At 56.1% G+C, this 16,046-nt stretch overlaps 5 protein-coding genes across 5 annotated transcripts; 4 read left to right on the top strand and 1 right to left on the bottom strand.

Annotated features, from left to right (window-relative positions):
• Nucleotides 1-2,228: 2,228 nt before the first annotated feature.
• BKA78DRAFT_352316 (uncharacterized protein) lies at nt 2,229-4,395 on the top strand (the record flags this gene model as incomplete). The annotated part of the gene is made up of 4 exons (XM_066891332.1): nt 2,229-2,538; nt 2,586-2,847; nt 2,895-4,219; nt 4,322-4,395. The coding sequence occupies 4 exons, from the start codon at nt 2,229-2,231 to the stop codon at nt 4,393-4,395; spliced, it is 1,971 nt and encodes a 656-aa protein (XP_066745909.1).
• Nucleotides 4,396-4,967: 572 nt separating this feature from the next.
• BKA78DRAFT_266305 (histidine phosphatase superfamily) lies at nt 4,968-6,808 on the top strand. The gene is made up of 3 exons (XM_066885467.1): nt 4,968-5,547; nt 5,746-6,261; nt 6,439-6,808. The coding sequence occupies exons 1-3, from the start codon at nt 5,363-5,365 to the stop codon at nt 6,518-6,520; spliced, it is 783 nt and encodes a 260-aa protein (XP_066745908.1). The 5' UTR covers nt 4,968-5,362; the 3' UTR covers nt 6,521-6,808.
• A 1,222-nt stretch (nt 6,809-8,030) lies between these two features.
• On the bottom strand, nt 8,031-9,832 carry BKA78DRAFT_126088 (mannan endo-1,6-alpha-mannosidase). The gene is made up of 3 exons (XM_066882513.1): nt 9,602-9,832; nt 8,849-9,552; nt 8,031-8,799 (listed from the first exon to the last, which is right to left on the bottom strand). The coding sequence occupies exons 1-3, from the start codon at nt 9,684-9,686 to the stop codon at nt 8,227-8,229; spliced, it is 1,362 nt and encodes a 453-aa protein (XP_066745907.1). The 5' UTR covers nt 9,687-9,832; the 3' UTR covers nt 8,031-8,226.
• A 1,050-nt stretch (nt 9,833-10,882) lies between these two features.
• BKA78DRAFT_352313 (putative snare protein Snc2) lies at nt 10,883-11,628 on the top strand (the record flags this gene model as incomplete). Its single annotated transcript, XM_066891331.1, has 3 exons — nt 10,883-10,996; nt 11,325-11,556; nt 11,606-11,628. The coding sequence occupies 3 exons, from the start codon at nt 10,883-10,885 to the stop codon at nt 11,626-11,628; spliced, it is 369 nt and encodes a 122-aa protein (XP_066745906.1).
• A 640-nt stretch (nt 11,629-12,268) lies between these two features.
• On the top strand, nt 12,269-15,688 carry BKA78DRAFT_126036 (putative acetylglutamate kinase). The gene is made up of 3 exons (XM_066882512.1): nt 12,269-12,443; nt 12,503-14,940; nt 15,084-15,688. The coding sequence occupies exons 2-3, from the start codon at nt 12,574-12,576 to the stop codon at nt 15,378-15,380; spliced, it is 2,664 nt and encodes an 887-aa protein (XP_066745905.1). The 5' UTR covers nt 12,269-12,443; nt 12,503-12,573; the 3' UTR covers nt 15,381-15,688.
• Nucleotides 15,689-16,046: the final 358 nt, after the last annotated feature.

Genomic DNA, 16,046 nt, shown 5'->3' with positions numbered 1-16,046 from the left:
GCCAAGGAAAAAATAGCAAAACGAAAAACCACATGATGCAATTCTGCCACGCCCCAATGCTATTGTTGACCTCTCGACACTATTGCCAGCCTATAGAATGCCACCAAACTTGAAGCCCTGACCAAAAGTCCTTCACCGCACGGGTGCTTATCATCGGCCGACGCCTCGTCCCTTTTGCTTGGACCACGCCCGGAATGCCTAAAACGGACAAGCCGACCCCAGAACAATCACGCCGCCATCTATCTCAGGGAACCACCTTTGATTTGAGGCCGAAGACATTGTTGTCGCGAGACCAAAATTCCAATCTGAATGCTTTTTCTACGCGCCCAACGCCGCACTCTTTCCGAGAAATCGACCAACCTATGAAATTGCAACGAGCAGCGTGGTTACTCTTTCGGGCTTAGCGTGTGAAAGCACCGTGATCAATCATTGCCTCTTGCAAACAACGCTAGCTTGCATCGGTATGCGCGCTGTCTCTCAACACCTAGCGCTATCACGTCATGCATCGGCACCACCACCGCTGCCTGAGAAGTCGTCGGGCAACATCATCGCCACAGAACACGTTGTTCTGCGCTCTGTGCCACTTTTGATCGTCTGGTAAACATCTTGCCTATCGCACAGCGCTGGTGTTGGGCAACGAGCCGGCAGCCAGGAAGTCGGAGCAACTTCTGCAACGCACCTGGCTCCCCTTGTTCAATCTGCTTTGAGATTGTACTGAGAACACCCTCCATCAGAAACGGCCCCATTCCCGAATCCACGACGACTGCACCGACCTGCAAGGCACTCTCGTGCCGTCCCGGCCGTCTTGGCCATGTTGATGCATTCCACGTCCGATGCATCGCTGGTTTGCATTCTTCTACGAGCTGAGGCTTCGACAAGTTTCTGAAAGCTCAAGATGATTCCATCGCGCCTGCTTCCACATCGCCATCACGCCATGATTGATAACAAGCTTGTCGGATTTGCAAATTCAGCCTTCACTCTTAAGCATCTTTCTAGCCTTCATTTTGCCTTGTTGATCCCTTTTAGTCCTCTAATCAAATCCAAACTCTTCAGCAGCCATGCTGCTCGGGAGGCCTAACCAAATTGTCGGAATCAGGTAATTTGTATGGACAAGCAGACACCAAGAGCTGAGAATTGAAGCACGTGGTCCAATCGGCACTTGCAAAACAGCGACGTTATACCGTTTCGGCATTTGAGGGGAAAGGAAACTTTAAGATGCGGAAGCTTCTCCAATCCCTATTTTGGCGACGTCTGCACAAGTCGACTGATCAAATTCAACTTTTCGATGTCCACCACCTAGGTGTCAATCGATCCGGTACCATTGTTCCGTCAACTGGTGGTTTTGAGCGTCTTGCCGAGGACCAGCGGAGGTCGATGCCGTTCCGGCATTGCAAGATGCCGCATCGGCAAGCTTTTGAGTGCTTGTGCAACACCAACTCGGATGCATCACGACCTCCGGTCCGCTCTCTTAACCCTCAACCAACGAGTCCAAAGGTGCGAATGGTATTCGAATTCGAATTCCTATGACAAATGACCGACGACCGTATTCGGCTTTGCGACGTCCGGCTGTACGAGTCGCACGGAAGGATGCATCATCCCGCGGTCAACTAACGGTCAAATTTGCAAAATGACTTCGCCGTTCAAAAGCCAGCACGCAATTGGACACTCTGCCTATTAGCAGTCCCGCGCTCCTGGTTAGGCACATGGTGCCGCTTGCCTTGGACGGTTAGTCGGTCTCAGGTAAAGTCAACTTCAAGGAACCGCGGTATAAACTTTGACCTGCATCATGGTGCGCAAAGTCGCTTCAAGTCCAAGTTCAGCTGCCCAGAAAGTTGGATTATTCTGCACGCCTAGGAGAGAGCCTTCAAAGAGAAGACGTGATGAGAAACGACGGGATTTACAAAAGTGGTCGAGTTGAGAGCACAAATGAGCTAGCTGTTCTTCATTGCAGCAAGACCACACCTTCAAGCATTTGTAATGGACAGTCAGCTGAATGAGGCAGGTACTCACGACTGATGCGGAAGCTTGGTATACGTCAAACTACGTGAACATGTCTTTGTGGCGCCGCCTCTGCAAGCGGTCCCTGGACCGTTGCGTAATTAGCAAAACGCTACAGCAGAGCCGCTTGGCCTATATGATCTTCAAGTTTCTTACCACCAGCACTTTCTAGGCGCATGGCCCATCACAGTCCCTGATTACACAGTCGTTCTTTGACCAACACTCTCATTATGCGGATCCACACCAGTCTTTTTGTGCTATTTTGGACAGCCCAAACTGTCTTTGCAGCCATCACGGCAGACAGTATCAAAACCTCTGTCGATTCCTTCTCTCTGCAGTTTCCTTTCAACCCCATCAAGGACCTCTACTGGACGGGAATGAAGACCCACAGACGCGTTTGCTTTGCTGCCTCACCCAGCGGCGACGCTGGATACGTCGCTTACCTGGACGCCAGTGGAAAAGGGGTCCACGTGCAACAAGTAAATCTACAGACCTTTGAGGCCGTTGGCGACGCCTTTACCATTCCAGACGGAAGAGAAGGTACGTCCACCACACCCTCGAGGAATCACAGTGCTGACGGCATGCAGCCGGCGGAATCGTTGCCCAAGAGCAGGGCGTCGCTATTTTGACAAACGAACCGTTACCCGAGGGTACACAGGATGCTCCTCCCCCAAATGACGCTGGGGAACCTACTCCCGTCCCCGTACTGTATCGAATTATCGACGGCGAAGTGAAGTGGAAAGTTTTCCTTGCCGGGCCTGGGCTCCATCCAGACCCAGGGCTCGGCGCGGCCGTCGATATGAACGGCGACTTGACCTACTCTCCCGTCAAGAAGCTCTACGGCGCGTAGTAAGTGGGCATCCAACCATCACAAAGCTTCCTGCTCACCATCGCAGCTTCGTCATCAGCTACTACACCGGCGAGGGTGCCAAAGGCCACTTCAGTGACTCGATCCAGTACGTCGACGAGGATGGCAAGATTCAAGACATCAAAGGCGCCACGAGCGCTGGCGGGTGTAGTCACAACACGGGAATTGCCTTTGAGGAGGCTGATGACGCGCCCTTTTGCTCGGCTTGCGCTGAAGATCAAACCGGCACTGTTTGGCTCAACACCAAGAACCAGGGCGAGGGCCCGCCGGCCGTCCCCCTTTCAGTCGAGCCCTTCATCAACGGCATGTCGGGCGAGCCATTCAACGGAATGGGCGGCTCGTGGAGCGTACTCACGCGCCTGGGCAAGTCGCAGTCATATGCCATTACCTGGCTGACGCGCAACACCGAGCTGAAGGCCAGTCCCAAGGGAACAGGGACCGAGACAAACACGAATACAAACACAAACACTGGCACGGTGCCGCAAGATGGCACCGTGGACCAGACGACGCAGGACCAAAAGACGGATACCACGCAGCAAATGGATATGTCTGGGAGCAGGCTCCTCCGCTTCGTCAGGCGCCAGACGTCGTCGAAGAAGAAGACGACGAAGAAGCCGCCCACGACCGGCAATCAGATGACGTCGACCCAGCAGAAGCCGCAAGATACCACGCAAGAAACCACTGGGGGTGGTGGAGGCGGCGGCGGCGGAGGCGGTGGTGGAGGAGGCGGAGGAGGAGGAGAAGGCGCACCAGGCCGTCAAGTCGCCATCGCGATCCTGACAGACAAGTTCAGCGTCGGCGCCAAAAACGTCATCACGCAACCACCCGCCGACCACTTCAACACCCACATCCAGGCGTTTGACGAGAAGACGCTCCTCTCCACGTACGAAGAGATCACCAGCCCCCAATGCGTCAAAGCGGCCGGCTGCCTGGGCACATGGGCCGGGACCTACTTCGCGCAAGTAGACGGCACAACGGCCCAAGTCGACGGCGAGGCCTTCAAGAGCACCGAGGTGTTTGTCGGCGGCGACCTCGTCCTCCTGCCCAACGGCATCTGCTTCCCCTACGTCAACATGAAGTGGGACACGAGCACAAAGGTGGACGGGAGCGGCGGGACAGGCGATCAGGGCGTCATGATGGGCAACGGCCCGCAGCCGGCGAATACGCAGAAGTTGAGCTTTGCCTGCGTTGCCAATCCGTCTGGGACTACGACGACGACGGGTGGTGGTGGTGGGGGAGGAGGCACGACGACGACGAATGAGGGCGCGAATCAGGGCAATGTGAAGAAGCCGTTGGATACGCAGCAGCAGCAGACGAAGCAGCAGGCGACGACGGATGAGACGACGACGACGGGTAAGCTTTCTGTCCTTTTCTCTACCTCCTCCTGTTCCTCTCCTTTTCATTCAATCCAGTCGACTGGTGTGTGGATTTGTGCTGACTTTGCTCTTCCTTCAGACAACACCAACAACGCCCTCCACAAGCGCCGGATGCGCCGCTTCCTGGGCCGCAATTCGTCGCCGCGGTTGTGAGGCCCTCGCCAAGGGGTTGATGTACGAGTATGCGCTGTTCTGTACGCTTGTCATGAGGGCACGACTGGATTGGGTTTCTACGTGTGTAATGTAGCTGCAGGCATTAGCAATGTTATTGCCCCTGAGCAAGATACTGTCTTTGTGAGATGTGCTCGAGGTAAACTTGATGAGCCTTGACTCGACTTTTGGCCGAAGTGTGTTTCTACCAGTCGCAATCGCGAATTTGTCTGATCTCGAGTCGCTGATAAGATTCTTGAAGCCTCGCGTCTTCGCGATTGACTTTGTGCCGTTTTCGCCGGTGTGATGACGAGCGAGGCCGAGGGAAAGCCGTGGGCTTGTCGTTGCCGATATGCTTTGCAGAATTTGCATCTTGTCAATAGGAGAAGAAAGCTGGAGGGACCTCTTGAAACTTGCTCCACTCCAATCAAATGGATCAAGTTCCTCTCAACATCTTGTAACTGCACAGAGAAACGGGCGTGGAGCTGGAGCTCCCAAACAAAGTGGGGCGCGGGGTCAAGGGGTCAAGGCCAGCATGACATCACTCTCCACGTCCTCCACCTCAAGTCGGTCTCCACACAACAGGCCGAGACAGCTCGCACGCGCCAAGCGTGCAGTTTCCCAGTCGATTAAGCCATCCGGGTCTTCCGTCACTCTGCTGTCAGCTTCTTTATCAGCGCGCAAGAGACTGGAGCCTCAATCCAGGCACGCACGGGCGGATAGCGCCGAGCGAGCCGCTGCTAGATTGCGTAGGTAGCTTCCTCTAGCGTCCGCTGGTTTATCTTTTTATCATAACTGCTGTGAACTGATAGCCCTTCTTTCCCTTGAACATCTCCAATCGTCGTCACATCTACAGCCGATTCTTCTCTGTTGCGCCTCAATTGAACATCTCTCACCACCACCCTCCATCCCCCCCCTTCAGCCCATCCTCCCCGATAAACCTACCCAACACCCGACAACGGCAACAACAATGTCACCGCCCACCCCCCGCATCTTCATCGTCCGCCACGGCGAAACCGAGTGGAGCCTCAACGGCCGCCACACGGGCACCACGGAGCTGCCGCTGACGGCCAACGGCGAGAAGCGCATCCGCGCGACGGGGCGCGCGCTGGTCGGCGACGACCGCCTCATTGTGCCCAAGAATCTGGCGCATATGTGAGTTTTGTTCTTTTTTTTTTTTGGGGGGGGGGGGGGGGGGGGGCGTTGATTTCAATTTTCAAAAGAGGGGGGGAAGGGGGGGGCAGGGTTGGGAATTTGGGGATTTGTTGGAGGAAACAGGAGAGGGGAAATGTCTGCATGTAGTGTGGGGTGTGATGAGAACGACGATTGACGACTGACGACGACGACAAACAGCTACGTCTCGCCCCGCCGCCGCGCCCAGCGCACCTTCGAGCTGCTCAACTTCAACTGCGGCGCGCCTCTGCCGTGGGCATCCACCACCAATCCTCCTCCCTCGTCCACCACTTCCTCTCCCTCCTCCGAAGACCCACCCCGCCACACCCACGCCACCATAACCGTGACCCCGCTCATCCGCGAATGGGACTACGGGCACTACGAAGGCCTTACCTCTGCGCAAATAAAAGAGCAACGCTCCGCCGCCGGCCTGCCGCCGTGGGACATATGGCGCGACGGGTGTCCCGGGGGCGAGAGCCCGGAGGACATTACGGCGCGGTTGGATGAGCTGATTGGGGAGATACGGGAGCGGTGGCATAAGGGGGTTTTGGAGGGGAAGGAGGGCGAGGGGAGGGGCGATGTGCTCATTGTGGCGCATGGACACGTTTTGAGGGCGTTTGCGGCGAGGTGGGTGGGCCGGCAGGTGTATGAGAATCCGGCGTTGATTTTGGAGGCCGGGGGTGTGGGGACGTTGAGGTGAGTTTTTGCGTCTCGTCGTCGTTGTCGTTGTTCTTGTTCTTGAGTTGGTGAGATGAGGGGGAGAGAGAGACAGATGGATGCGTTGCTACCTAGGAGAGAGAGAGCATCCTCCTCATTCTCGCGGACGACGGATGGACAGAACCTTTAATGTTCACCGACTGACACCCATCGCAGTTACGAACACCACTCCCTCGACGAACCGGCCATCCTGCTCGGCGGCGCTTTCGTGGTTGAGCCTGAGCCCGAGCAGAAGTAGAGCATCATTCCCCATCAGCTCTTTCAACCATGGCCGATACATATCTAGAAGAAAAGACGCAGCAATGTCAAAGTTCAGACAGCTTCATCAACACTGCATGCAATTCATCAACGACGAAAGGCGAAAAGGACCAATTGCAAACATGATTGAACGCCGTCCTCCATCTGCTGTCGCGTCTACATGTGTAGCCATGTCCACCCGCCAACCAACCAACCAACCGTCCAACCGTCCATCTTCCCATCAGGCACGCCAGCATGCCTGCCTGCCTGCCTGCCTGCCTGCCTGCCTCGTCCGAGTCTTGAGCGCACAAAATGTAGAAGGGAGAGAGAGAGAGAATCCCGCGCCCCAGTCACTCTCCAGATCCTCCCATAGCCACATCCCAAGGACCTCGCCGCTCCGGCGAGCAAACCCCCACACAGAACCTCACCTCGCCTGCCTCCACACCACCCCACCTCATCACAACCGCCCCACCCCCGACTGCTCACATAACGGCATCCTTGCCCAACCTCCTCTTCTCTACAGTCAACATACACACCCTTTCCCTTTCCCTTTCACATGGGTACTGTACCCCTTCCCTCCCCTGATCCAGAAAGAGAGAGAGACAGAAGCGCCGCCGCCGCCGAGAGCAGACCGCGCTCGGCAAAGGATTGACGCCGCTTGGCGCCAACGGAGGTATACGAGCGATCTCCGCTGTGCCGAGAGCACCATACAGCATCCAGAGCAGCGGCTGTCTTGACACATGCACCTGATGCGAGATGGAAAAGGGGAAGGTGATGGAGAGGGAGAGGGAGTTGTGGTTGGTGAGCAAAAGGAAAGGAAAGGCAAGGCAGCGGCGTCCTTCAACAGCTTGACGAAAAGTTACGCGTTTTAGAGAAAGGGGAGGGAAGATGGAAAAGAAATATTTTCTTGCTCCTCGTCACTCGGCCGTTTCGTCCTACTACTACTCCCTGTATTCTGTGCCTTTCTCAAGCCCAAAGTCATGATGATCAAAATTACAGTAATATGTATATATATGTGTACCAACGCACAAGATCGGGATATCCAAAGGAAAGACTTTGCCATCAAATCAACCCACGAACCCAAGGAAAAAAAAAAAAAAAAAACCAAGCAAAGCCAAAGCAACCAAAAACGGCTAGGAAAAATAAAAGTGCATGCCCAAGCTTAAGGTACTACGGTGCGGGGGAAAAAGAGGTTGGTGTGGTTACACAACAGAAACGCGTGCCTCGCCAACCTACCGACAGGAGGCGGGGGGCGCGGGGGAAAAGGGGGAAGGAAGAATGTCGAATGTCGACCCCTCCATATATTACGAGGTAGATTCCCATGGTTTGCAGTCATGTGCAGAGGGTTTACAGAAAAAAGGGAAAGGTTTCGATTCGTTGTCCTGTACCGACAAGGGGGACTTGCTCGGGAGGGGCAAATGGGGGTAAAAGGAAAGCGGCTATGCGAGCGGGAGCGGGGTATTTGTGTGTTGTAGTGGTAGATGAGGTGTTGTATAGAGCAGTAAGCAGTGACAGCGCCCGTTGAGATTATGGGACGAGGCCCAACGCTGCACTGCTCTTGTTCCATGTCGAGGCGTAAAGATGTAGGATGGTGTAAGAGGGGGCGCACGAATAGCCAAACAACGGCGACAGTGAATACAAACAGGCAGCAAAAAAGATCAAAAACGACGTCTTTTCCTCTTCTCCTCTTGTGCGACGCCATCGCCACTATGCTATTAACCACCAGGCGCCACCGACAATTCCGCCAAGAATGATAATGGTAAGGAAAGAGGCTCCTGCCCTGTCGCCGCCTGTGATGGATTGGATGGACGTGGGGTCCTTGGCGCTGTTGGCGCCTGCGTTCGGGTCGCCCTTGGACGTGCCGCCAGTCTCGTTGGTGACGGGTCCCGAAACCTTGGCGATGAGCGCTGTGCCAAACACTTCGAGCGCTGCCATTTGCTCGCCGACGCCTGTACTGCCATCGAAGGAACCAGTCGTCCATCGAAGACCGCATTGGTTACCGTCATCACCTCCGGTGCAGGTCTTGACAGCCGCTTCGCGCGATGCTTGGAGGATGGGTTCGAGCTTGGGGGTTGTCCAGGGCGCGACCTTGGTCGTGTAAGCCATCCAACGCGAGATGTAGGCTTTGAATGAGCGTTGGTCGACGTTGCATTTGTTGTTGGGCTCGCATGCCACTTCCGACAAAATGTTCTTGCCGTCAGGAGTAAAGACACTGGCGCCGGCAATGATGCCGTCGACGCGTTCTCGCCAGATGTTGTTGTTATCACCCTTTTCGGCAGACTGTCACAGTGTAAGCTCTACGTTTCAAACAGCGGCAGTTGTTTCTTACAAGGTTCCACATGGCGGCAGCGCCCGCCAAGTAAACTCCGGCATTGTAGGTCCACTGAATATGATTGATGCCTGAGCAGTTTGTCGTGTCATCAGTACCATCGAAAAAGTGGTAATCGTCGCTCATCAACCCGATGGCGTGCGTCCAGTCCCAGGATTTGGAGGCCCAGTCTCCATATGTCGTGTTTCCAGTGTATTTCTCAAGCCGAGCCGCAATGTTGAAGAAGCAGCCAGTTGAAATGGTGTTCTTGTAGTTGTATCCGTTGTTGAAGGTGAAAATCTGCCACTTGAGACCACCTCCGCAAGTTGCCATGTCCCAACGCGCGACTTGAGTGTTGAAGACGGCCTGTGCGAGGGCGAGCCACTGCGGCGCGCCCGACGGAGGGTCTGGATACTTGTTCTCGGCCGCGGAGAGAGCAGCCATGCCCCAAAAAGCTTGGTCATCGTTTCCGAGCGTCTTGGACTGATTGGGTGGCATGTAGTCGTTGTCAGGACCGACCTGGTGGAGCATGCCTTGGATGGTAATTTCATTGAATTGGTCGTCTTCGGTGTAGAGGTAGTAGTCGATCAGAGCGCCAAACATGGCACCAGCCTCCCACCAGTAGTATGGGTTTGGCAGATTACCGGGCACGTCTCCTGGCCTGTATCCGGTGTAGTATTTGGTCATGCCTTTGGCAGCGGTTTGCATGCCCTGCTTGATAGAGCCTAAAGATGGTCAGCACATGGCGTGACGGGACCAAAAATAAAACCATACTGTCATCTTGCCAATTGATTGTGATGGCGGCATTGACACTCGAGGCACCGAGCAGTGCGGTGCCAGCGAGGGTCGAAAGCTTCATTGCAGTGTTTATGTAATGACCAACTGGCGATCACTTTGGGTGCGGCTGATGCGCGTCGACCAGTATTCCAATTTTTGCGAGGCGCACTCGGGCGCAGATTGTATTTTTTCGAAGATATCAACGGTCGACCCCGCAGAATGGGCTAGCGTGAAGAGACAGCGGGAGGATGGACGATGGCGTAGGAGTGCCGTCGAATGATGGAGCGATGGGTGGGGATGGCGGGTGCGCAAATCCGGGGTGACGCGCGGGCCGGCGCAGGCTGACGGATCGGGCGTGTGGAGAAGCGGTGGGTGATGAGAATCAAACAAGAAACGAACGATGGAGGAAGTGTTTGTGGTGTTTCCGACGACGATGGTGATGGAGAAGTACAGGTTGCAAGGCAGGCAGGGGCAAGGAGGCCACTGGCTCAGGCTCTTTCTGCTCGCAGATGCTTGGAGTGCCTTGGCGCGGCTGGGCAGCGAGCATGGCAAGGTGTCCCAGAGTTCCGATGGCCGACAGGTAATGTCGTGGTCGTGTCGCATCTGTGGCTTTTTTGCCTCTGCCGCCGTCGCATTATTTATTCAAGCTGTCATGCCATGAGGTCTGTCTGTTGTCTGCTTCCTCATGCGGTTGGCGCGCGTATCCAAAAATGGCGTCGCTGGTGGAGCAGCGTCGACGCCTGAGGCACCCATTGCAGCTCCCGTCACGTGCAAGCCCACCCTTAGTCAGCCCGCACTGCCACTGCTCGAGCCTGCGCCGCCCGCGCTTGGTGCTTGCCCGCCGCCTGCTTGCCTCTCTCCAGCCGCCCGCCGGAATGACTGACTTGACTACGAATTAATCACGGCCTCTCAACATCTTCTCGCCCTTGAAACCCTCTACTCGCAATCCCTGCCTTTACCCCTTTCATCTGCTCAACTGGATACATAATACTGGCGTCAACCTTTTGTCGTGCAGCGCTGCGACGGCCTCCGCGACAAAACACGAGACGCTGCTGCTCCAAGTCCAACTCCCTCGCACGGCCTTTCAGCCCGCCGTCCGCTCAGCCTCTCTCCTAGCCCAAGCCATCCGGTCACATCACTTCTACCGACCGGCGACCCTCCACCCTTCTTTCCTCCACCTTCCACCAACAACACCACCACCTACGAGATACCCCGTCGACCGACGATCACACTTTTTCCATCACCAACCCATCTCCGCATAATCCGACATCCTCCAAAATGGCCGACCGCGAACCGCCCTACGACCCCTACATTCCCAACAACGGCAACGCTGCCGGCAACAACACCAACAACGCCAATGGCGGCAACCAACGCACTGCTGCCCTCCAGGCTGTACGTTTCCCTCGCTCCTTTCGCGCAAATGCGCGTCGTCCGATTGTTCCAGGGCCGCAGCAGCGAGTAGCTTGGAGTGAAATATCGGTGTAGCTCGAGCCCGTCTCCACAAACCGCTCCACTCCTTTACGACGGCTGCCGTGGCCTGCTTTGTTCGCTGCGGCGACGCTGAACACTGCTGCCCACGCATCGAGCTCTTCCGAAACCTGTGCCTCGTTTGTCGCCTTTCCGCGACATGGCGGTGCTCGCGTCTGCCTAGAATGTTACTCGCTGCTGCCCGGGCCGGCGACCGCGCGTCGCACAACAAAGCATTTGCTGACTTGAGCAGGAAATCGACAGCACCGTGGGCATCATGCGCGACAACATTAACAAGGTGTCTGAGCGTGGTGCCAGGCTAGACTCGCTCCAGGACAAGACGGACAACCTTGCCGTGTCTGCCCAAGGGTTCCGCCGCGGTGCCAACCGTGTGCGCAAGCAAATGTGGTGGAAGGACATGAAGATGCGCATGTGCCTGGTCATTGGCATCATTCTTCTGCTGGTCATCATCATCGTTCCTTCTGGTAAGTGCGACAGCTTGATTCCAACAGGCCACTGCTGACTGTGCCGCAGTCGTCGCCACGAATAAGAAATAAGCCATGATACACGATGGATATGGAACAACACGGACACGCTACCCCCTCGGTTTACTCGGAAGAAGGCATGTGTGATGACGGACGGAATGAGCTCTTTGGGGAACTCCCACCTCGACGAGTGTAGTCTTACGTATTTGGCGAACATGGAGCGAACGGGTTCTTTTTTGCTGCATGCAGTTCCAGCTTGTAATAATTGATGGCTTCCTATGTGTTTTGAGCTAAAGTTGGAGAGCTGGTTCTCTGGCAGCGACCATGACACACAATGCACGCATGTTGTATTGGCCAAACACCACGACATATGACGTCGTTGACCAATGGAGAAAAGATTGGCCTGTAGACAGCGACGTGAAACTTCGATTACACGACCAAAATGTGCCCCGACGGACGCAAATGAGGATAGAGCCGCAAAAGTCCTATATCGGACCTCGTACAGCTTCGCCCGGGGCAAAAATCCCGAGCGAAAAAAGCCCAAAGACCGCGGAGAGAGTCAAATCCCTCTGCTTAAGGCCGAGCAGTAGCTGCACGTTTCAGCAGGCAAGACTTGTGCCGACGGCTCGGGCTGGTAGACTGGCAGCACGTCTGCACTCGTGTGGGGGAAGCTCCCGTTATCGCTGGGACCATCAGTGAAAACCCGGTCGTGCAAAAAAACATCGTGCCATAAACTCCAGCTCCTTCCTCTTCCCCTCTTCACTCTCCACTCTCTGCGCCCGCGCAATTCTTTCTCCTGCTTGCCTTCTCCCAGTCGATGCTCCCCTGGGCTGCTGGCAAGCCTCGCATTCTCCCCGGAGAGAGATAATTCTCGTTTGAGCCGCAGGGTGCGTACGGTGACTCGGGCGCCGTTCAAGTCTTCCACGTCAGATCTGATAAAGTCTAGCTCTCAGGAACAACCCCAGTCATCCGAGAGGCACAGCTTCCTCAACACCTTTTCTCTCCTCTCCACTCAAAATGCTGTCCATTCGCTCGCGCGCAGCCGCCGCTGCGTCCCGCGCCTCACGCAGAGCCACTTCCTCTTCGCTGCGCGCCGCTCCGGTAGCACTCCAGTCATGCGCCGTCCGCCGCTACACCACCTCGAATGAGGGCCGCCAGGAGGGTGCTCGCACGGCAATCATGAAAATTCTCAAGGATGTGGGGTCCAAGAGGGAGATTCAGCAATATCTGGCACAATTCACCTCGGTGGACTCGCAGCAGTTTGCCGTCATCAAGGTCGGTGGTGCGATCCTGACGGAACACTTGGATGCCCTCTGCACTGCTCTGCGCAACCTGACGACCATGGGCCTTTACCCCGTCATTGTGCACGGCGCTGGTCCTCAATTGAACAAAATCATCGAGGATGCAGGTGTTGAGCCTCAATTCGAGGAGGGCATCCGCGTCACGGACCCCAAGACTCTCGGAATTGCGCGTAAGCTCTTCCTCGAGGAAAACATGAAGCTGGTCTCGGCTCTTTGGGCCGAGGGCGTGCGGGCTCGCCCCATCACCGCCGGTGTCTTGACCGCCGACTACTTGGACAAGGAAAAGTGGCAGCTCGTTGGCCAAATCACCTCGGTCAACAAGAAGCCCATTGAGGCCGCCATTGAGGCCAAGGAGCTCCCCATTTTGACCTCCATGGCCGAGACCGTGGAGGGCCAGGTCCTCAACGTCAATGCTGATGTCGCAGCGGGTGAGCTCGCTCGCGCTCTTGAGCCCCTGAAGATTGTCTACCTGTCGGAGAAGGGTGGTCTGTGGAACGCCGACACCAAGGAGATGATCTCCACCATCAACTTGGACGAGGAGTACGACCACCTCATGGCGCAGCCCTGGGTCAAGCACGGCACCAGGTTGAAGATTAAGGAGATGAAGTCTCTGCTTGATGACCTCCCCAAGTCCTCGAGCGTGGCCATCATCCACCCGTCTTTCCTCGAGAAGGAGCTCTTCACCGACTCTGGTGCGGGTACCCTCATCAGGCGCGGAGACAAGGTCAAGACGGCCGAGAAGCTGTCCGACTTTGAGGACCTCGAGAAGCTCAAGGAGGTCTTGATTAGGGATCGCAAGGGTTTGGACGCCGAGGCCGTTGTCGAGCGCTACGTCAAGAGCCTGTCTCAGCGCCCCTTCAAGGCGTACTTTGACGACAAGATGGAGGCCCTCGCCATTGTTCTGCCCCCTGATGAGAAGTCCAAGACTGCCCACCTGGCCACCTTTACCATTACCAAGCAGGGCTGGCTGACCAACCTTGCCGGCAACATCTTTGCCCGTCTGCAAAAGGAATACCCCAGGATCATGTGGACCGTTGACACGCACGACGAGAACTTGACCTGGTTCGCTGAGCGTGCCGATGGCTCGCTCCGCCACGGTGACGAGATTCTCTTCTGGCACGGCATCACCGACTTGGAGGAGGTCCGCCAGCTGATGCTTGAGTTCAAGCAACACGGCCGCTCCATGTTTGGCGACATTAACCTCGAATCCCAGCTTCACCGCGCCGCCCAGTACGCTGCAAGCTTGAGGCAGGGTGGTGCTCAGCAGACCCGCTCCTACTCGACCGCTCGTACCCTGACCCAGAGCTCCTCCCCCTTGACTGCGCGCAGGGTTCCCGTCATCCGCCAGACTCCCAACTCCAGGGGCTACGCTACTGGCACCAACCCCAACCCTCCTTATGGCATCAAGTACAAGAGCAAGGACTGGCCCTCCAAGGTCGCCCTCATTGGCGCCCGTGGATACACTGGCCAGGCGCTGATTGACCTGATCAACAACCACCCCCACATGGACCTGCGTCACGTCTCGTCGCGTGAGCTCGCCGGCAAGAAGCTGCAGGGCTACACCAAGCGCGACATTACCTACGAGAACCTTTCTCCCGACGACGTCCGTCGCATGGCCGAGGAGGGCTCGATTGACTGCTGGGTCATGGCTCTGCCCAACGGTGTCTGCAAGCCGTTTGTCGATGCCGTCGACTCGGCCGGCAAGCCCGAGACGGTCATTGTCGACCTGTCGGCCGACTACCGCTTCGACTCCAACTGGACGTACGGTCTGCCCGAGCTCGTCGACCGCTCCAAGATTGCCAACGCCACGCGCATTGCCAACCCGGGCTGCTACGCCACGGCCGCGCAGGTCGGCATTTCGCCTCTCACCGAATTCATCGGCGCCACTCCCACCGTGTTTGGTGTGTCTGGATACTCTGGTGCAGGCACCAAGCCTAGCCCCAAGAACGACGTCAACAACTTGACCAACAACCTCATCCCCTACAGCCTGACGGACCACATCCACGAGCGCGAGGTCTCGACGCAGCTGGGCACCGATGTCGCCTTCATTCCCCACGTCGCTGTGTGGTTCCAGGGCATTCACGTGAGTACAAACCCAACTTGTCATCTTTTCCCGTCCTGAATCCTCCTTCACCACCCACGATCCCACGGGATCAACAAGCTCCCGTTTCAACGCAGTCGCATCCATTTGCCGTTGCTTGCATCAAACGCTGACCATTCCCACAGCAAACCATCTCCATCCCGCTGAACCGCACGCTGGCGGCACGGGACGTGCGGCAAATCTACCAGGACCGGTACGCGGGCGAGAAGCTGATCAAGGTTGTTGGCGAGAGCCCGCTGGTCAAGAACATTGCCGGCAAGCACGGCGTCGAGGTGGGCGGCTTCGCCGTGCACTCGTCGGGCAAGCGCGTGGTTGTCAACGCCACCATCGACAACCTCCTCAAGGGCGCCGCCACCCAGTGCCTGCAGAACATGAACCTGGCCCTCGGCTACGGCGAGTACGACGGCATTCCCCTGGAGTAAAGGTTGAGGGATGCATAGGTGGGCGGAAGGAAGAAAAAAAGATGTGGAGTTGATGTTTCTTGAGTGAGCGAAAACAGCGAGCGAGCGAGCGAGCCAGTCGTTGCACGAGCGAGCGTACGTAGTAGCAGCAGTAGCAGCGGTGGGCGGTCGATCTGCTCTTTCCCCCCCCTTTTCCATCCCAGGCCAGGTCAGAGCTCGCGCTTGATCGAGCGGCCTGTCTGTTTGCTAGCTCTTGCTTGCTGCGAAGAGATGGATGCTTTTTTCTTTTTCTCCTACTTACCTTTTTCCTTTTTCCTTTTTCTGATTAGCCGGGGCTTCAGCTTTTTCCTCCGGCTGGCTGGCTGCGAGCCATGGCTACCTATCTGCAGCGGGGAGGGTATGATGACTCCCCGTGCGCACGTGCGCGCGTCTATACCTACCTACACTACTACTCTTATATTTAACTCAAAAAAAGCGTTGACAGTTGTTCAGATGTTTGGTTGTCCTGGTATATGTGAGGATTTTGTGATTGTGTGTCATTTGTTTGTTTGTGATGTATAGGTTTGGGCTGCCTGCTTGGTGCTGATGTACGTGGATATATAAATAGGGCAAGGAAAGTAATTTTGCTGCAGAATCGTGATGTGTGGGGTGAAATACTACACCTATGTTTATTACTTGCTCTATACC

The sequence above is a fragment of the Phyllosticta capitalensis genome (assembly GCF_038381095.1).
Source record: "Phyllosticta capitalensis strain CBS 128856 chromosome Unknown BKA78scaffold_4, whole genome shotgun sequence".
NCBI lineage: Eukaryota > Fungi > Ascomycota > Dothideomycetes > Botryosphaeriales > Phyllostictaceae > Phyllosticta > Phyllosticta capitalensis.
The sequence above is the reverse complement of the archived record's forward strand: the minus strand, read 5'-3'. Positions and strand labels throughout refer to the sequence as shown.